The sequence below is a fragment of the Neopsephotus bourkii genome, unplaced genomic scaffold (assembly GCF_033783945.1).
Source record: "Neopsephotus bourkii isolate Nb327-2 ecotype Australia unplaced genomic scaffold, CSIRO-AGI_Nbou_v1 NB_580, whole genome shotgun sequence".
Classification (NCBI taxonomy): Eukaryota; Metazoa; Chordata; class Aves; order Psittaciformes; family Psittacidae; genus Neopsephotus; species Neopsephotus bourkii.
Window position 1 is genome coordinate 262,960 of NW_026901081.1, and position 21,656 is coordinate 284,615.

Genomic DNA, 21,656 nt, shown 5'->3' on the forward strand with positions numbered 1-21,656 from the left:
GCAGCCTGGAGAAGAGAAGGCTCCTGAAGGGGAGACCTTAGAGCAGCTCCAGTGCCTAAAGGGGCTGCAGGAAAGCTGGAGAGGGGCTTGGGACAAGGGCCTGTAGGGCCAGGCCAAGGGGAATGGCTTGAACCTGCCCGAGGGGAGACTGAGCTGAGCTCTTAGGCAGAAACTCTTCCCTGTGAGGGTGCTGAGGCGCTGGCACAGGGTGCCCAGAGAAGCTGTGGCTGCCCCATCCCTGGCAGTGCTCAAGGCCAGGTTGGACACAGGGGCTTGGAGCAAGCTGCTCCAGTGGAAGGGGTCCCTGCCTGTGGCAGGGGTTGGAGCTGGAGGAGCTTTCAGCTCCCTTCATCCCAAACCAGTCTGGGATTCAGTGATCATCAATGAGCAATCTCTGAGCTGGAAAGCCAGACTGACTCCTCATGACATTCAATGAGCTCAATGTATTTAGTGTTTCTTGCGTTTTCCCCACAGAACGTGCTTCAAAGCAGGAAGAACTCAATACTGGCATCTCTCTGGAGAATTATGTCAGCTGCAGATGTCTATAGAGGGATTCAGACAGAGAAAAAACTTTAAAATCAATACAAATCCTGCACAGGGACAGAAGTGGAAAGCGCCAGTGCACAATCAGCAGCTGAAGTCACCTTCACACTTAACTGAACTGTGTTGACACAAACACACATTCACCCTGCCCTACAACCGACCAAGAACTTTCATTCACAACTGTAAAGAGACAAGAGATAGAGGAACGGAGAAAACTTGATCGAGTTTGACTTGAACACACTGAATAACATGTAAAGAGATGAAGAGCAGATGAGGAGGAACAGGTGATGATGGGGAACAACCAAGGGACCTAGGGGGTTCAGTGTGGAGAAGGCTCAGTGGGGACCTGATGGCTGCCTCCAAGTGCCTGAGAGGAGGATGGAGCCAGGAGGGGCTGGGCTCTGCTCCCAAGGAACAAGGGATGGGACAAGAGGAACCGGCCTCAAGCTGCACCAGGGCAGGTTTAGATGGAGCTGAGGAGCAACTCCTGCCCCAGAGGGTGCTCAGGCATTGGAACAGGCTGCCCAGGGCAGGGCTGCAGGCACCGGCCCTGCAAGGGTTCACACCCCGTGGAGACGAGGCCTCAGTGCCATGGGGCAGTGGTGGACTTGGCAGTGCTGGGAAGGGTTGGACTGGATGAGCTTAAAGGGCTTTTCCAACCTCATTGATTCTGATTTTATTCTACAATTCTATGATTCCCCTATATAAGATTCACAAAGAGAGATCTATAGTTTGCTTCTCCAGGTATGAATAATCCTCTTGTATGTCCAATTGCTCAGGATGCATTTCAAAAGAGAAGTGAGGGGAAAGTGATGTTATCACGAATGGGATAGAAAGATTTGGGGTTGATGAAATCATAAAGCTGTTACTGTCTCTCTTGAAGCCCAGAATTAAAATGTTTCAACTCTTATCTTCATCTTTGCTTATACAGCCAGAAGAAATGATGCAAAGATGACTGGTTTTATCACTGTGGGGGTCAGTGACTGGTTACTCACCCAGTAGGAGACACAACTGGTTCAGTGGGGCAGAAACAATACATGAGCAGGAGAATCAAGGCTTTATGTGTAGGTTACATCCCTACAACCTTCAAAAGGAAAAGTCATTCAAAAGCAGCTTGTGAATACCCTGTACCTTTCTGGATCTGACTTAGTGACATCAATATAATCATGCAAGGACACACCACGTGCCTAAGCATGCACCTGAACTAAGATTTAACTGAAGGGAATGCTTTGATTTCACTGAAATCTCCTTGTTTTGAACAGCCTGGAACAGCACAAATAGAGCCAAGGTTGTCCATTTTCACACGAGGTTCAGACAAACTGTTAATGTCATCAGCTTCTGAAGCAAGAGTACTCAAACAAAGAGATTCAATCTGATGCAGTTGACTTCAGAAACACGTCCTCATCCGCTTCTCAGTCTTGACTGATGAACAACCAAAACCAGAAGCTCTAGAGAGGGAGCAAAGGAATTCAGCCCAGATTGTTACCTTCAGAAACCAGGATTGCCCATGAAGCTGAACTCACAAACACATTCCCTGCTGACCAAAATGAACCTTTCCCTTTCTGCCAAGAATGTTGCACTTGGGCAACCCAAGTTCAGTCACGCTTCCACAAGACTGGAAACAAAGGCAGCATGCAATGTCCAGGAGATCAGAGCAGGAGCAACTCCAGCTTCAGCCTGCACAAGGCAAGAATTGACTTACTTCTTTTGTGTTAACAAGACATTCTTCCACATGGCTGCATCAAAAGGAGCAGGAGCAGCAGGTCAAGGGAGGGGATCCTGCCCCTCTACTCCTCTCTGGGGAGACCCCCTCTGCAGCCCTGATCCAGCTCTGGGGCAGCAGCACAAGAGGGACGTGGAGCTGTGGGAGCAAGCCCAGAGGAGGCCATGGAGCTGCTGCGAGGGCTGGAGCAGCTCTGCTCTGGAGCCAGGCTGAGAGAGCTGGGCTGGGGCAGCCTGGAGAAGAGAAGGCTCCTGAAGGGGAGACCTGAGAGCAGCTCCAGTGCCTAAAGGGGCTGCAGGAAAGCTGGAGAGGGGCTTGGGACAAGGGCCTGTAGGGCCAGGCCAAGGGGAATGGCTTGAACCTGCCCGAGGGGAGACTGAGCTGAGCTCTTAGGCAGAAGCTCTTCCCTGTGAGGGTGCTGAGGCGCTGGCACAGGGTGCCCAGAGAAGCTGTGGCTGCCCCATCCCTGGCAGTGCTCAAGGCCAGGTTGGACACAGGGGCTTGGAGCAAGCTGCTCCAGTGGAAGGGGTCCCTGCCCGTGGCAGGGGTTGGGACTGGATGAGCTTTAAGATCCTTCCAGCACAAACCAGGCTGCGACTCCATGAACACTAAAGGTGGGAAGAGATGTTTAACTATATTTCATACACACAGTACAAAGCCATTTGTATTTTATATGCTCATAAGAAAAGGAACCACAGAACATCCATTTTCTGACTCATGCTATTTGTTCTCAAAAGGATTCAACACTTGTCTGTTTGCCTCCCACCACCTTCACTGCAGTGAGACAAAGCTGCATTTTGCAGATTATTAAGCAAAAAGCATTCTGAGTCTTATTTACCATCATAAAGTACATGCAAGAATGCCTATCACAGTCAGGAATGAGAGTTTAACAGAACTACAACCCTAGATAAATCAATGTTCATATTCAGACTCTTTCAAGTGCTCATGGTCTGGATAATATCACACCAATTTCCAATGTACTCTGAATTTATTTCTCATACAGGTTAGAGTATTGAATGTACTTGTTCTGAGGAAAAACTGATAGAGGAATACATCAACTGAGAACAGCCTGGTACTGTATAAGCAGCAAATATAAGAACACATCCACTATGAGACAGCAATATAGAAAAGGAACATGGACCATTTGTGATCAAAACATCAAGTGCTCCTTCCAAAGGTGTTTAATGAAAAGGTGGGGAAGAAATGAGAAAACTGGGGACCTTTGAGGAAGAACAGATCATCCAACCTTGAGCAAAACAGTGCTTCAAAGAAAGGCAGAGACCATGAAGCCTTATGTTAATCAATGGGTTGATTTATCCAGGCCATCAACACACGTATAACTCATTAACACTGCTTGAAAGAGAAGCAGGGAGAGAAATGGAGAAGGGTGCCATCATTTCCCAGCCCTCTTTGGCATGCAAGACCAAAATCAAGAGAGGGAAACACTGAGGGTAGAAGCCATTGAAGAAACACATCCAGAGACTTTATTTCTGTTTGTTATCAACTTAAACCACCAGTCAAAAGAATCTGTGATATGATTCAAGGAAAAGATGTGTCCAAAGTGAGGAGTCTCTGCCACCAGTCTTCCCCACAACAGCACTGGTGCCACTCATGACTCCATAGCAGCTTCTCTCCAGCTCCTCAGCTCTCTGTTATCAACTATTATGTCCTTCTAGATGGACATCCAGCACCACCAGCAAGCAGAGCTTAATCTCTGGCGGAGAAAATTGGGATTCAAGTTCCCCTGGCCACACCAAACCCATCAGACCCTTTCCAACAGCACTAACAGAAGACTATGAAAACGGCAGTCAGGTGATACATCTAAGTTCCAAGATCTCCTTGTCTGTATTTGAATCAGGAAGCCCATCCCATAATACCGTACTCCAAACTACAAAGAACTAGTCCTCAAAGACAGCAACATCCATTTACAATGTTTTCCTTAGCAAATAATTCTATGGTGATGTCTCTAACCCACATACACAGCTATTAAATCATAGATAAGCCCTGAATTAGCCCTCTCTGATACTATCTGTAACATAAGATTTGCTGTTTGAGAGTTTAAATACGTATCTCAAATTACCTTCTTGCATCTCCAGTTTAAGAAGTGCCAAGAGCCACAGGGAGACTACAGTCATGGCACTGCACTTCACCCCAGTATTTTCTACAACCCATGTAACTGGAAGGATTCCCTGGAAGTTAAACAATTTACAAGAGAGATGCTCTTCACATTTGCTTTTTCATCTTGCTTCTTGTTCATTTTCTTGGTAAAACCTCCTTTTTTTCCATATAGTTATGAATAGCTTTAGCTAAAAATGAAAGAAAAGGCTTGTTTGCTTGGGGTTGGGTTTGCTTTTGGGTTTTCTTGATGGGCTTTTGCTTAGTTTTCTTACAAACATGCAAAGTTCTTATGACAGCCACTCATTTCTCCAGCTACAAAGCAGCACAACAGGCCATAAATAATATAACTGGCCATTCCACTGATCAAATCCCAGTGGAAGGGATTATATTCTGCCTCCTCATGTGCCCAGTTAAGCCTGTTCGAGCTATTTTCTTTCAGTGCTAACCACACCGCGCTATCACTCTTCTATTGAATGCTTGCTGTGTTTCACCCTCAGCTTGTGTTTCAGCAGTACACTACATGCCCCAAACACTGAGAGACCATTCAGTCCTCTCCCACACAGCTACTCAGCTTACCTGTGTGGACTGGATCACTGTAAGATCATTGATGTAGCAGAAGCCAGCTCCCATGGCAGAGCGAAGCCCGGCGGTCCCAAAGGTCAGCCTGCAGCAGAGGCGATCCCGCAGCTCTTTGTGCTTCCCATTCTGTAACAAGTTCTCAATCTGTTCTTTAGTTTTCTGGTTCTGAAAAAGAAGATGGAGATCCTCATTTAGTTCTTGAAAGCAGGATGTGAACTATACACTCAGTGGGGTTAAATCATCCCTAGCTCTGCAGCGCAGCAGGTACTTCCTATGCTATAAAATGCCCATCTGCACAAACTCACCTTCGTTGTAGCATTCACTTCTAGCACAGAAACCCAGATTGGTTTGGGTTGAAGGGACCTTAAAGCTCCTCCAGCTCCAACCCCTGCCACAGGCAGGGACCCCTTCCACTGGAGCAGCTTGCTCCAAGCCCCTGTGTCCAACCTGGCCTTGAGCACTGCCAGGGATGGGGCAGCCACAGCTTCTCTGGGCACCCTGTGCCAGCGCCTCAGCACCCTCACAGGGAAGAGCTTCTGCCTTATCTCCAACCTGAGCTTCCCCTGTTTCAGTCTGAACCCATCACCCCTTGTCCTATCACTGCAGTCCCTGATGAAGAGTCCCTCCCCAGCATCCTTGCAGCCCCCTTCAGACACTGGAAGCTGCTCTGAGGTCTCCACGCAGCTTCTCTTCTCCAGGCTCAACCTCCTCCTTATTTATAAAGGCTTCAGGAGCTCTTGCTGCACCTGTATGCTGATGCGTTTGCCCAGCTGCTAATACACCTTCCAGCTACACGAAGCCTGGAAATGGGAAGCACAGACATCAGAAGAGATTCTTCCCAACGCAGGTCCCACCAGCTCATTCTGTGCTGCTGGCAGACAGACAAGAATCCTGACTTCAAAGCATCATTTCCTTCCTTCCCAGTGCAGATGTCTGTCAACAGGCACAGTAAGAGCAAGCTGACATTGTAAAACCAGAAATGAAGCTTGTCTTTTCAAGTTACATCAGTTGTTAGGGAGGTGAAGACAAGAGAGTGAAAGCTCCTATTGATCACAGCTGTCCAATAAAGACGGGTGCTTCTCTCTGAGAAAGACCCAGATGCTTGGGATACTTGCCCTGCTCAGGAGGCAAAGGGAAACACCAGTAGCTACTACTCCTGAAGGGAAGTATTGCATGCCCCAGTGTAACAGCCACTTTCACAACCCTCCAAACTGAACATTTTTAACTTTATTTACAAAGACATCAAGAATTTTGTCAGTAAAATGCAGGGAATTAAACCAAACTTTTCCAATTACTTCTAAGTTGAGAAAGAATCCATTTTCCACACAGTCCATAACACAGCGACTAAAGAAAGAATTATCCAAAACAGTCCTTGGATTTCTCCTGCTGAGGGAGTCAAGTCACATATTGACAGTCTCATGGCTCATGTGCAAGCCTCAGAGACATTCTCCCTTTCTGGTATCATTGTTAGTGGCTCTTACACCTCTTCACCTACACTTGCATAGCTTATTCCAGCCAAAAGCCCTGTGGTGCTGTTTGTACAGCAGGTATCGTGGTGGGGACTTGCAAGAGGCTGTACCAGCTCAGGCCAAGGGTTGGTTAGTCCAGAGCCCTGACAGCAGCTGTCAGCAGATGCCAAAACACAGGAACTTCCATAGCAGCCTTCCAGTATCTGAATGGGGCCTACAGGGATGCTGGGGATGGGCTCTTCATCAGGGACTGCAGTGATAGGACAAGGGGTGATGGGTTCAAACTGAAATAGGGGAAGTTTAGATTGGATATAAGGAGGAAGTTCTTTACTGTGAGGGTGCTGAGGCACTGGAATGGGTTGTCCAGGGAAGCTGTGAATGCTCCATCCCTGGCAGTGTTCAAGGCCAGGTTGGACAGAGCCTTGGGTGCCATGGTTTACTGTGAGGTGTCCCTGCCCATGGCATGGGGTTGGAACTGGGTGATCTTAAGGTCCTTTCCAATCCAAACCATTCTATGATTCTGTGAATAAGGGCAGCATAACCATGGCAGGAAGCTTGACAAAGATGTAAGGGTGATCTCAGGATTGCCTACACAGGATGATCCTTACCTGCACAGCAGAAGGGATATGAACACGCCAAGTCAGGACAGAACACTGCTGTCATCCCTTACCTTTATCATCTAAAACCCATGACTAAAATGGATGGCCAGTGGACAAGGAAGAAGTCTGTCTAAAGAGAAGAGCAGGAAGCAATTCTTGTGACCCAAAACCTACTCCACCTTAGAGCCACTTAGATTCTTCCATAAATGCAATGCTTGCCATTTCCATGCATAGAGAACACATTTTCTCTCATACACAATGCAGCTGAGGGGGTGATTATACACGCCTGAAAGGCTTAATTCAAGTAGTTACCTTAAGGTAGGAAACACTACAACCCTATGTTTTCAAGTCACCCGTATGCAATGCACAGTGTGTTCTGTAGCAGGATACCAACACTGATTAGATTATCAGTGTTTTCATGAACTCTCATCACTGTCAAAGCTGTGAACTTCCCAATGTACACACTGCAAATACAGACTGGGAATCAGATCTCATCAAGCTCTTCCCTGTGAGGGTGCTGAGGCGCTGGCACAGGGTGCCCAGAAAAGCTGTGGCTGCCCCATCCCTGGCAGTGCTCAAGGCCAGGTTGGACACAGGGGCTTGGAGCAAGCTGCTCCAGTGGAAGGGGTCCCTGCCTGTGGCAGGGGCTGGAGCCGGAGGAGCTTTAAGCTCCCTTCCAAACCAAGCCTGTCTGTCACTCTATGATTCACAGTTATTCAGCTGATATTGAGACTAGGAAACAATGAGATATAATAGGGAAAGCTTACTATTACCCATGATGATTAGAATTAGACAGTCATGCTTATACCCACAGCATCATCCTGGACATGCCCAGGGCGGGACCTAAGGGACAGCAAGAGAAAGTTTGACACAAAAAAACCCCCACCAAACCACAGTAACAGAAGAGCATTGATGTGTGCCCTTTTACAACAGGTACTAACAGGGAGTGACTCACCCCTAGGATGCTGTTTTGGGAGATGCTGTTTGGATGAGTAAGGACTCATATTAAAAGGGCAGCGGAGCTGGTGCAGGGCCTGGAGCCCAAGTGTGATGGGGAAGGGCTGAGGGACCTGGGGGGTTCAGATGGAGAAGAGAAGGCTCAGGGGGGACCTGATGGCTGCCTCCAAGTGCCTGAGAGGAGGATGGAGCCAGGAGGGGCTGGGCTCTGCTCCCAAGGAACAAGGGATGGGACAAGAGGAACCGGCCTCAAGCTGCACCAGGGCAGGTTTAGATGGAGCTGAGGACCAATTCCTGCCCCAGAGGGTGCTCAGGCATTGGAACAGGCTGCCCAGGGCAGGGCTGCAGGCACCGGCCCTGCAAGGGTTCACACCCCGTGGAGACGAGGCCTCAGTGCCATGGGGCAGTGGTGGCCTTGGCAGTGCTGGGAATGGTTGGACTGGATGAGCTGAAAGGGCTCTTCCAACCTGGTTGATTCCACAATTCAATAATCTATAGCACAGGGATTCTGAAGGCTCTGTGAATTCATTTGGTTATCAAGAAACTGCTGCCATCCACTTTGGATGGGACATCTCCCAGGTCCTATAAACACAGCACAACCCAGGCAGACTTGCTGACAACACAGAGGATGCAGCAGATCACCAACACACAGCTGTACAAAGCAGTGACTCCAGTCGTGTAACAGCACAAGCGCTTCTCTAAACCAGTGCTCCTTCAAGCAGGATCCCAAGGAAAGGTTAAAACAGCAAAGGGAATGTGAATGGCAAAGGTGGAGCACCCTGACATTTAAAATAGAGGTCAGCCAGCTCCAGCTCAGGCACTGCCTGCCCCAGGGCAGCCTCTGCAGCACTGGAAACAGGGAGGATCTGCAGGAGGAATGGGAAAACACCATGAGGAGAGCTGCACACTTGGAGGAGGAAAAGAAGACTCAGTGCAGCTTGTTGTCAACTCAGAAGCTACCTCCACAGCCTGATAACAGACCATGAGCACCAACGGGAGGGGACACGGGTGAACAGAAACCATGTTGGTTCACACTTCAGATGGCTCCGAACCCAAACCCATCACTCACAACCCAGCTGGAAAATGGACTACAAATGAAGCAAACCCAGCAAGGCACATCAAATACTCAATCCCAGAAGGAAAAGCTTCACTTTCAGTGTTCAGGAACAGCCAACCAGAACACAAATGATGAATGCGAAGAGAAACAGAGGCAAAAGGACACAAAAACTTCATTTCACACTATTATAATTCCATACTTTGTTTTGCTTTAAAATAAGGGCTGTTAAATGACACAACATCTTTGATGGGTTTTTGGATACGCTGCATTGCTTGTCTGCAAACACAGAGTAAAGTGGAGTATATGAGAGTTTATGGCCCGGAGTTCTGCAGGACTGAGGCAAGAGGTTATTGAAACATTTCTTTTACAAATAGATTAACATGCATTTTTTAATAAAGTCACCTTATTTATTTCCAAAGGGAAGAAAATCAGCCACAGGAGCATCCAACTAGCACTGAATTTGCTGCGTGGAGACCTCTGAATAGCTCTGAAGGGGGGTACAAGGATGCTGGAGAGGGACTCTTCATCCAGGACTGAAGTGATGGGACAAGGGGTGATGGGTTCAGACTGAAACAGGGGAAGTTCAGGCTGGAGATAAGGCAGAAGCTCTTCCCTGTGAGGGTGCTGAGGCGCTGGCACAGGGTGCCCAGAGAAGCTGTGGCTGCCCCATCCCTGGCAGTGCTCAAGGCCAGGTTGGACACAGGGGCTTGGAGCAAGCTGCTCCAGTGGAAGGGGTCTCTGCCCGTGGCAGGGGTTGGAGCTGGAGCAGCTTTAAGCTCCCTTCATCCCAAACCATTCCATGATTCTATGATTTCATTTGCTTGGGTTGCACTTGGTCAACTATAAAAAGAAAAACCACAAGTTCCAAGTGAAGGAAGAAAGCCTCCAAGCTTCCCACAGGTGACCTGAAACTCCCTGGCAACAGAAAGAAGGAATTTTGAAGCCTTGGAGTAAGTTTATACATGGTGATGATCAGTCTCATGTTCTGGGATCTGCTTTCAACAGCATTCAAAGACTGACCTCAAGACTGTTCCCAAAGTGGGGCACAGCACTCCCTGCTTTTCCTTTTTTCTCTCTCCAAGTTGGAACTTCAAAGCTTCAAAGCCTATGGACCCCTCTAGCACCCTGCAGCACACTGCTTGGGGATGGAAACCATCCACCACACTAAACAGAGACTTTAAAGAGTCAGGTAGGGCTAAACGACAATGACAGCTCCCACTGTTGACATTTAACCCTGAAGAAGACCCTTAGGATCATCAAATCCAACCATTGCCCAGCACTGCCAAGGCCACCACTGCCCCATGGCACTGAGGCCTCGTCTCCATGGGGTGTGAACCCTTGCAGGGCCGGTGCCTGCAGCCCTGCCCTGGGCAGCCTGTTCCAATGCCTGAGCACCCTCTGGGGCAGGAATTGGTCCTCAGCTCCATCTAAACCTGCCCTGGTGCAGCTTGAGGCCGGTTCCTCTTGTCCTATCCCTTGTTACCTGGGGGAAGAGACTGACTCCCATCTTCCTACAACCTCCTTCAAGTAGTTGTGAAGAGTGATGAGATGTAATGCACTAAATGTGCAACAGAATTAACATTAGAGACTAGGGTTACAAAGCAGAAACTCCAGTACCTCTTTACACAAAGCATCGTTTCTGCAGTCATTAGTATCACCACACAGCCACTCTCCATCATCACTAACCTCCCTGTTATGTGATGTAGGAAGCAATAGGAGGGTGTATTGGATGAGTCAAACTATGCAGCATGCCCTTGTATTTCCAAATTCCAAGGAAATAGTGCCAATGCCCTGCAATTCCATGACACTGAGGCAGGAGGCTTACCAGCAGCTTTAAGTAGTTCACTGATGGATTCAGCAAAGCACTGTAACAGATCACTGCTTAGCAAAGAATTTGGCAAGCTTCTGAAGCCCAAAGCAGTGCTAAATGCCCCATCCCTGGCAGTGCTCAAGGCCAGGTTGGACACAGGGGCTTGGAGCAAGCTGCTCCAGTGGAAGGGGTCCCTGCCCGTGGCAGGGGTTGGGGCTGGATGGGCTTTGAGCTCCCTTCCAACCCAAACCAGGTTGGGATTCTATGACTCCAAGCCAGGTGAGGCAGCAGCACAGTGCTAGCACCACACTCAATTAGCTTAGAAACACAAAGTGAGACAGCTCAAGTGCCTGCTCTTCACCAGTGCCTGGATTCATACATCAGGAAGCTCTGTTAATCACAACACAGCAGCCTAGAGTAGGCAAAAGAGAAGTCCCTTAGAGATTACCAACTACAGTGTTTGGACAGTACATTTAATACCCTTAAACAACAGCGAGCTGCCTAAAGCTTCCTGTCTTAAGCAGAAAAACTAGGTTCTTTCATCCCAAAATAGCAGTTCCTTAATAAAAGCAGTGTTCTAAGATATCCTGACAGCCCCAAGGGCTCTGACATAACCATTCAAATTCTTCTCATGGATTCAGTGATTGAAAGAGCCCACAGAATTCAGCGCTTCGCCTACAGCCAAGCAGCGTGGGGATGTCAAGGATGTGAAAACAGCATTTATTCCAACACCCACCAAGCATGCCACGTCCCTGCACTGGTGGCCAACAAGGCTCTGTGGAAGAGCAGCTTCAGCCCCCACAGACAGAGGAGCAGCTCAGGGAATGTGGTTCAGGAGCACAGCACTGTGCCAGCGAGTGCAGCATCAATACTGAGGCAGAAGTGAGGGCAATGGTGCTGTGGTGAGCTCAGCACCTGCAGTCATGCCACATCAGTGCAGCTTGTGGTATTCCCTAGGGTCTCCCAGGTAGGGATAACCCAAGGTAGGGTTATCCCAAAGGGCTCACTGACATGTATTGGTTTCTCCTTCACAGCCCTGTGAAAGTGAGCAGGGAACCATAGAATGGTTTGGGTTGGAAGGGACCTTAAAGCTCCTCCATTCCCAACCCCTGCCACAGGCAGGGACCCCTTCCACTGGAGCAGCTTGCTCCAAGCCCCTGTGTCCAACCTGGCCTTGAGCACTGCCAGGGATGGGGCAGCCACAGCTTCTCTGGGCACCCTGTGCCAGCGCCTCAGCACCCTCACAGGGAAGAGCTTCTGCCTAAGAGCTCAGCTCAGTCTCCCCTCGGGCAGGTTCAAGCCATTCCCCTTGGCCTGGCCCTACAGGCCCTTGTCCCAAGCCCCTCTCCAGGTTTCCTGCAGCCCCTTTAGGCACTGGAGCTGCTCTGAGCTCTCCCTGCAGCAATATCCCAGTAATTGGGCTTCAATTGCCACCCTGCACTAGGAAATGGTTAGAGAATTGGGGGGAAAAGAAGCTGAGTCCATTTCAGTACCTTGGCTCTGCCTGACCCAGCACCTGGCACAACATATAGCAGAAGCATCCCTGGCTCTGCTCAAGGAAGGGAGAGCTGGACCCTTCACAGCTGCTGCTGGTTTTCAAAGGATTACTAACAAGGGGACAAGGCATCTGACAAAGAGCAAGGTCCTTCCATCCCACAGAGATCAGGCTCCCAAAGGCAGGGAAAGCAGGGAAGAGGGTGAGACCCACGCACAGGGCCCCATCCTACAGGGCCCCCTCTGCTAACAGCCAAACAGCTTTAACACACATCCAACAAGTGGCCACCACACCACAGGGCCCCACACAGGTCAGGAGGCTGGACAAGGCTGTAATCAAGAGGCAACAGACACGGTTCCTCCTGCTCTGGGTGGGGAAGGGGTCCTGACCACTGCTGGCAGGGTGCAAGGAGGCAGCAGATAAGGTGACAGCAGCAAAGAGGTCACTGGAAGGAGCAGCTCGTGCTACCTGAATGAACACTGCTGGGGCCAGGAAAGGAAAGAGGGGCCCTTGGCTGGTGATTGGCCTCAAGGCAGGTTTCTGACTGCAGCTCTCCCCTTGGTCCAGCACAGTCAGAAAAGCAGCACCAGTTCCCTCCGCCTCACCTCAGAGGGCAAGTGCCCCAGCCCCTGACCATCCTGGAGCCCCTCTAACCACTTCATCAGTACCCATCTTGTACTGGTGGGCCAAACCCAGACACAGATCTGGATGTGGGCTAACAAGTGCTGAGCAAAGGGAGACATTCCTTCCCACACTGGTCCAGGATGCTGCCAGCCTCCTCTGCTGTCAGGGAAGGCTGCTGGCTGCTGCCCAGCACACTGCCTACAGACTCCCTGGGGCTTTGCAGCAGAGCCCAGCCCCAGCTCACATGGCCACAGGCAGTTCCTCATTCCCAGCCTGTCCTCACTGAACTTAACTTCATGTCCATTCCCTGACCCATCTGCTTCCCTTGGGAAGAGCAGTTCTGCCCTCAGCTGTTTACTTCCCAACCTGGCAGCACCTACAACATGATGCGAGTGCCCTCAGACATCAATCTGCCCTTTTAAGATGTAAATTTGCAAAGCATTCTTCTTGTTTTAACAGTTTGGAGGCTTGCCATTGGATACGTGGGAAGTAGAGAGCAACCAGAGGTCAGGCAATGTTTTCCTACCCTATTTCAAGACATCCAGGGAGTCCTCTCATCCTCACGGAGCAGGGTTTGCATTACTGGGGAGATGGGAGGAGAGAGAATGGGAGAACCTCCCCTTCAGTACTGCAGCTTCATGGTCACAGGGAAGAAACAAGAGATACCTGGGACAGAGACAGGCTATGGCATGTGTTAGAGTTCAGATGTAGTTCTGCACTTTATAGGAACACCAGAAAATAAGTCCTGCATTATTTTTCCTATATAATTATTATACTAATACAGATATATGCCATCCCTAGAGAGCTGGTACTATAACCTTATAAAACAGGGGGGGTTGCAAGTTACCTGCTTTGTTTCTGATTTAAGTTCTCAGACAGGAGCTTCATATAACCCATAGAAGTGGTCTTGTGGCATTAAACTTTGAAGTGGTGATAACGGCTTTTAAGAAGGAAGGGAATGAGCTAGATGCAAGATAGACATTAAGCAACTAAAGATTTACTGCCACAATCAGATGTAGGGCAGAACTCTGGGGTCGCATCCTGCACCAGTCAAGAGTCTGCAACATCAACGTGTTTAAAGCAGTCTTTGAGCTTTCATTGAACAATATATATATATATATATTCTGCTAAATTCAGTGTAATGCTGCTTCATCCTCAGTTCCCATGTTCTGCACAGTCACCTGCTGAGACAGAATTAGACTTCTTTTGTAGCTCATCAGGATACATAATCAGAAACAACTGGAGAATTAAAGCACAAGGACATTAGCTGAGTATTCCTTACTGGTCCTTTCATTCCCAATCATGTTAATAACATGTACTTACTGCCGGAGTCGGGTTTCAAAGCTAATCCTGTCAAAGTAAGCAGCAGTTTACAACTCTCATTGCAATCATTTTCTGCTTTGCAGACGCTTTGCATGTAGCCAGGAAGAAGGGAGGGGAAAAGGGTCTCACATTTGCTTAGAATTCAGCAAATTTGACAGCAGCTTTTGGGTTTTAGTCAGCAATTGGTTTAAGCCTCTTTTTAAATGGAAACAGGGTTAGTTCCTAAGATCCAAACACATCAGAGCATCTATTTGCAGGCATTTCCAATGAAGAGCAACAGAGCATCGTCCATGGCCTAGCTAATCCCCACATACCCAACTTAACACCAGCAGTGACACTTGCATCAAGTCCTCATTTCCAATTTCTCTTAGAAATTGGAGGTTCTCACTTCCTCTTGTTAAGCAAGAAATGACTGGTTTATACTCAGCAACTGCATCAACATTTTAATGTCAAAATCAGTCAGGCAACAGCAGGCAAGCAGTTACAGAGGCCAGTTACTGTGGTGGGAGAAGGAATGGCGATGGAGTGAACCACAGCCTATACAAACGGCTGTAGGTGCTGTATTGCATAGACTCATGCTATGGTTTGGGCTGAAGGGAGCTTAAAGCTCATCCAGTCCCAACCCCTGCCATGGGCAGGGACCCCTTCCACTGGAGCAGCTTGCTCCAAGCCCCTGTGTCCAACCTGGCCTTGAACACTGCCAGGGATGGGGCAGCCACAGCTTCTCTGGGCACCCTGTGCCAGCGCCTCAGCACCCTCACAGGGAAGAGCTTCTGCCTAAGAGCTCAGCTCAGTCTCCCCTCGGGCAGGTTCAAGCCATTCCCCTTGGCCTGGCCCTACAGGCCCTTGTCCCAAGCCCCTCTCCAGCTTCCCTGCAGCCCCTTTAGGCACTGGAGCTGCTCTAAGGTCTCCCCTTCAGGAGCCTTCTCTTCTCCAGGCTGACCCAGCCCAGCTCTCTCAGCCTGGCTTTATACCTGAGAGGTAGAAGGATCCATACATGACATCCCTTGTCTCTGCCAACTCACTGGGAATACATGTACAATGCAAGTTGGTCTTCTGTTTCATACCCAAATCCCGATCCCACAGTGAGCCACACCACCTCCATAACAGTTGGCTGCTTCTGGTAGGGAGCCAGGCTGAAAGGTGCAGTCTACATCCATTCTCCCTGTTTGGAGTGCCTCATGGAATAGTTTCGCTTTATGCACCAAAACCAGTCCTCCAATACTGTCTCCAAAAGCCCTACACCTCCCCTGTACATTGTACAACCATATATACACAGGACTTAAGTCTTCACACTAACAAAACCATCACTCCACCTGCACTTGGAACTAACAGGAGTAATGTGCTCCTGTGACGGGGAGGCTGCATGGAGCATACAGATGGGCCTCAGCCGAGCACCATGGAGCATTAACAGTGAGCATCCACTCTGGAGGGTGTGAAGCCACAAGCAGTGTGACTTGCAGCCACACTCCACTGTAGAAAGCACACACACACACCACACCACACTGCTGATGTGCTACTTCCCTCAGAGAGGGGGACAGGAACATCACATCAGCTTTTCAGGGATGCTTAAACATGGGAATCTGTATCTGTGAGGAAGAATGGTAAAAAGAGCTCTGAACTAGCAATGCTCTGATTAAGAAGATCCTGAGAAAGACCAAACACAAGAGCAAACACTACTGGCAAGAGGAGCAGCAAGCAGAAGCACAGCTCTAACTCTGCTGATCCAATTCAGTGGCTCAGTGTACAGAATAGGAAGTGACAGGCAAAAAGCAGGTCACATCACCATGGTGTTCATCCCAAAGCAAGTCTTAATTCTCAAGTCTTCTTTCTGATTCTCACAGTTAAATGTCTGCACACACAGAACAGCAACACCCTTTCCCACTTCCACAAGAACACCATAGACAGCATACAGCTTCCTTATCAATATAGTATCAGTAGACAGTATCACTGTGAAGTACAAGTTTCAAAACCATCCTGATGGACTTTCTATAGCTTATAGCCTTAGAAAAACACTGAAGGCCAGTCCTCGTGTTATTTCAGAGCTTCCCAAAATGGTTGTGCCCATTTTGGTTGTACCAACATAGGGTTTGTGTCCCTGTTTACCCAGAATCAACTACTTAAAGTATTCAGTTTTATCTTCAATGTTTTAGTATTACAGCTTGCCAATTCCTAGCCTTTATTTCCCCATTTTTAGTCTTAAATAATCACTTAAAAGGTCTTAAGTTAAAAATATCACAAGCTGAATAACAGGAGCAGCTTACTGGTCTCTACCTACCAAGTCCATTTCCTCTTGAAAGTCACACGCATCTTAAAAAGTCACTTAAAAGCATCTTAAAAGCCACTTTTCCATCTTAAAAGTCTCAACACCGAGGAGCACTCTAAAACAAAGCCCTGAAACCAGCCAAGCCACACTGTCAGCAAGCAGGAAGCTATTCATGCTCTGACAATGAGGCCATGAATTAGTAAAGTGAAAGTACAGTGAAAGGGGCCTGTACAAATAGCTCCTGGAGAACTAATTTAAGTTTTCCCCTCCATGGGATGTTCTAACTGTGCCTTTGACAACCACATAGCATGCCCTTTTCCCACCCCATACACTCCACCACAGCCCAGGTACAGTCTGTGTACAAACACCCCTCCAGATCTCTGTTGGAGATGGGTAAAGCTACACTACCCTGAGCACACAAAGGGAACCAGAGCCTTGTCAGTGATCCCAAAGGGGTAATGAATAAACCAGCAGCCAACAGCTTGGGCTTAGGCTCCAGTCTTGCACACTGAGGACTCACTGGAGGAAAGCAGAGGGCATCCATCAGTAACTCTCAAAGGCAGAGCTGTGGATCTTTCTTCGGGATCATGCTTTTCATTAAGTTAATGGGGATCTCAGGGCTTTTCAGCCTGGACAAGAGAAGCTGCGTGGAGACCTCAGAGCAGCTTCCAGTGTCTGAAGGGGGCTACAAGGATGCTGCAAAGGGGCTCTTCATCAGGGACTAGAGTGATAGGACAAGGGGTGATGGGTTCAAACTGGAACAGGGGAGAGTTAGGGTGGATATAAGGAAGCTCTTCCCTGTGAGGGTGCTGAGGCGCCGGCACAGGGTGCCCAGAGAAGCTGTGGCTGCCCCATCCCTGGCAGTGCTCAAGGCCAGGCTGGACACAGGGGCTTGGAGCAAGCTGCCTGTGGCAGGGGTTGGAGCTGGAGGAGCTTTAAGGTCCCTTCCAACCCAAACCATTCTGTGATTCTACCTTAATTATTGTGGTCATTCCCATCAGGTGCTGAGCCAGTACCTTACCCCCAACTTACACCAGAACCTCCTCTGCTTCAGCATACAACAAATGCTCAGCTGCTCCACTGAGCACACCTCATTTCATTGCCACTCTGTGCAGTAAAACCTTGCCACTCTATAAAATAACCCAAGACAAGCACATGAAGTCATTACTACAACCAAGGTCCAAAACTCTAACATTTGCTCTAAAGAGAAGTTTTATTGGGGATAACTGCTCCAACACAGCTTTCCACAGTTAAACTCCTTTAGAAGCAGCAAAGCAGACATGGAAGTACAATAGGAAAGTTAGGGAGTGGATTAAGAGGAATTAAAGGGAAAATAAACAGAACAATGACTAACTGTTGACATAGTTTACCAATGAGGATCAACCACAAGGAGGGTGCCTTGTGCCTCCAGGCCTGTCTCAAAGACAAGAGTAAACACACAGCAATTAATGAGAGAGAATGGGAAAAGAGGGAGATTTAATTACTGAGCTTCCTTTAAACCAGTTGCCAGAGGCACTAATGATGATGCACGACAGAGGTGGGAGAGGAAGAAAGCAGAAGGATCATCAGATGGTGAGGTTTCTTCCACCCACAGCCCAGTCTGGAACCAGTTATGGTTTAACAAGAGGTTAGCACATAAAACCCAATTGGAAAGGATAGAAACACAACTCTATTCATTAATTACAGCAAGTAGTTTTCAATTAAGTTAGAGGACAAAAGCTCCCCACAGCAAAATACTGCTGTGAATGGAGTGCATGGATTTTTGCCTTGCTTGGAGGCTAAGGAAGCTGGTGGGAGTGGCACATAATTCCTCCTCATGCCATACTTGCTTCTTTGGCCTTGCTCTCCTGTCCCACAACACCTTCACCTCTTGTTTCCATCCTCTACAGAGCGACTGCAAGTGCTTCAGAACCAGGCAGTGGAGCCCTCACTGCAGAACCCACAGTGTGTGCCCCTGCTGAAGCATCCAGTCCTCCTTCTTCAGGTGATTTTGAACACTCAAAATCCACAGAAACTCTTTAACATCTCTCCAAGTAGTAAGTTCAATAGTGCAGGTCATGATTACCAGCTAGGGGAGCAAGGGTAAGCAGGTGCCATCAAACCTACTCTTCAGTTTGTAATGTCTTGGTTCATTTTAGCCTTAGGAGGAGCTATAGAAACAGTTAAATTTCACTAATCTGGTTTTAATCAAAGTATTTTCCCCAGTAACCTTCGTATGAAAAAGTTCTCAGAGGAAACCTTATCCCATGTGCCAGGAGTTAAAGGGTGGCTACAGAGAACATAGAGACTCCCTTTTGTCAAGGAGTCCCACAAGTAGCCTGGAGGTGATGGGCACAAGCTCCTCCTGGGGAGATTCCCACTGGACACAAGAGGATTTTTTTTCCCCAATGAGAACAAGCAGCCATTGGAATAATCTCCCCAGGGCAGTGGTGACTCCCCAGTGTTGGACACTGTTAAGACGGGGCTGCACAGGGTGCTGGGCATCCAATCTAGGTCATGCTGTGCCTGGAAAGGTTGGACCAGATGATCCTTGAGGTCTCTTCCAACCTGGAATTCTGGGATTCGTCTACTCCGTACATTTTGAGGATAAATATACATTAAGGTGCTTTAAAAAAGACCCATCAGTTCTGTCCACATTACCAAGTGCATTATCAGGAATGCTATTCCCTTCTTCCACTCCTTCCCTCCCCCAGGTCCCTATTCCCAGCTATTTCCACAACAGCAGCTCTGAGCACAGATGGCAAGTGCCGATTCCTGCACAAATGAAGGGAAGAAAGCAGATTCCCAAGCAGCATAAAGCCCATCCAAGGGCCAACACAGACCTCACTTATAGCCCTCCTGCTGCGATCCCAACAGGACTGAACAAGGAGGAAACAGGATAAACACACTGATAATCACTCTGCATAAAGTAAAAGGGGAAAAAAGCAGGAAAGCAGCTGCTTGTTTACCCTCCTCCATCTCCCAAGGTATTTTTAAAGCACAAGCCATGATGTTTGGGCAAACGAGGTGGAAAATACAAGTAACCCTTTCAACAAGGCAAACAACAGAACCTCCAATGCCGTATTATCGTTATTATTACGGCCTCAGGTTTGCTTTGGATGGGTTAATCGGAGCTAACAGAGCCTGCAGTCCTCCTGACACCCTGATGGGGATGGAAAGGGAAGGGGTATGGCAGGGTATCAGCCTCTAAAGCCGGTTTCTTTGTAAGGGATGGCGCTCAACGAGGACAGAAAACCACGCCATTTGCCTCTAACAGCATCAAGCCACCCTTAAACGAGGTTACACGAGACCACGCTGATGTCTTAAGGAGCAGGAGCAACACGGAGCAGGTGCGGTGCTCCATGTGGCAGCGAGATGACATCACCCCATCAGGTACAGCCCTGGGGGGCCGCTTGCCTCACCATTCCCCTCGCCCAGGGTACGGAATGCCCAGCCCCGGCAGCATTTCGGGATCGGGGTGGCTATTTTCCACGTCCACCCCTCAATGCCAACCCCAGGGGAAAGGGCCATGGAGAGGGAGAAGCGGTCGAACACCGCCCTCAGCACCCGGCAGGATGGGAAGGGGATGGAACGCGCTGGAAACGATGGCGAACCAAAAGCACGGAGAAGCCCGTAACAAGGGGGGATCCCGCCGCCCCCCCCACCGCCACACACCCACCTTGTCCCAGCTCAGCCACTGCCACACCGCCTTGTCCAGCTGCGCGTCGCCGGTGCTGGGGGCGATGAGCACGTTGGAGTTCACGTCCCCGGGGGCTCCGCACTCGCCCATGTCGCCGTCTGCAGAGGGAGGGGAGAGCCGCGGGTGGAAGGAAAGGGGGGGACAACAACGGCGGCGGCTTCGCTTCTTTCACTCCTCCGCGGCACCGCGCATCCCCTGAGGGAGGGGAAGAGCGAGGACGGTGCCGCGGTGCCAGAGGGAAGCGGGGGGTTCCCGCTGTTTACCTCAGCCCAACGGCGAGTAACGGCGCCCGCCGCCTCGCACCGGCAACGTTCCGAGCGCGCGCCCGCTCCCCGCCCTCCCGCCGCTCGACAACAACCGCGGCCCCGCCCCCCGCGCCGCGGCCCCGCCAATCACGCCTCGCCCACCCCACAGGGAGGGGAGGGAGCGCGGAGGGGTGGGGGCTAACTGCGCTGCAATGCACGATGGGAAGTGTAGTCCGAGCTCCGGTGCCGGCTGCGGATGGGGTGGGCGGGAGGAACTACAACTCCCGGCATCCCTTGCGGCGCGCCGCTTTCGCCTCGGGCTGAGGGAAGCGGACTGGGCTGAGGGGAGCGGTTTCTCTTCCCTTAGTGGTGTCTGCTGCAGGGGTTCCCTCTTCTCCCGCCGCATTCCCTCTCCGGTAGCCCCTTCTCTCCCCACAGAGGTCCCGGCTCCGCCTTGCTCCCGTCTCGGGTTACCCGCGGTGGTGGCAAACGTCAGCCGTCGAGTGTCACAGAGCGCTTGGCCCTCAGGGGGCCTGAGCAGGGCCAGGGTGGAAGCAAAGGGCTGGGTGGAGGCTCCCTCCTTTTTGGTGCAAACCGAAAGTGCACGTTATACCTCTGAACACCCGCTCTAACGGGCGCTCTGTGCCTCCTGGGTGTTCTACATGAGGAAGAGCTAAAAACCTCCCTGGTTGTGCTTCAGCCTCTGAGGCAGCTTTCACGCTCCCCAGCGCATCTCTTCACTCTGTAAGGATAATGGAAGCAGCACAACCCCAGGGGACGAGCTTCTTGTTCAGAAGCATCTCCAGCTGGGCTTCGGCAGCGATTCAGTTTCCATTAGGAGAAAAATCAACAGCCCCCATCTCCCTGCCCAGGCTGCAGCAGTTCTACCTGAACTGCTCCAAGCAGAAGACCATGGTGGTGACCACATCCTGCACAGCATCCTCATCCTGCAGAGCATCCTCATCCCGCAGAGCATCCTCATCCTGCAGCGCATCCTTATCCCACAGCACATCCTCGTCCCGCAGAGCATCCTTATTTTAGATTGGATATAAGGAGGAAATTCTTCCCTGTGAGGGTGCTGAGGCACTGGAATGGGTTGCCCAGGGAGGTTGTGAATGCTCCATCCCTGGCAGTGTTCAAGGCCAGGTTGGACGAGGCCTTGGGTGCCA

At 49.8% G+C, this 21,656-nt stretch overlaps 1 protein-coding gene across 1 annotated transcript in view; it reads right to left on the minus strand.

The window, feature by feature from the left end:
- The window catches only part of PGM2L1 (phosphoglucomutase 2 like 1), a 42,305-nt gene extending 21,749 nt beyond the window's left edge, over nucleotides 1-20,556 (minus strand). The window contains exons 1-2 of the mRNA XM_061351359.1: nucleotides 20,222-20,556; nucleotides 4,961-5,128 (exon numbers count right to left, since the gene is read on the minus strand). Coding sequence (XP_061207343.1) covers nucleotides 4,961-5,128; nucleotides 20,222-20,332 — 279 coding nt within the window. The 5' untranslated portion in view covers nucleotides 20,333-20,556. The remainder of the gene's footprint in view (nucleotides 1-4,960; nucleotides 5,129-20,221) is intronic.
- Nucleotides 20,557-21,656: the final 1,100 nt, after the last annotated feature.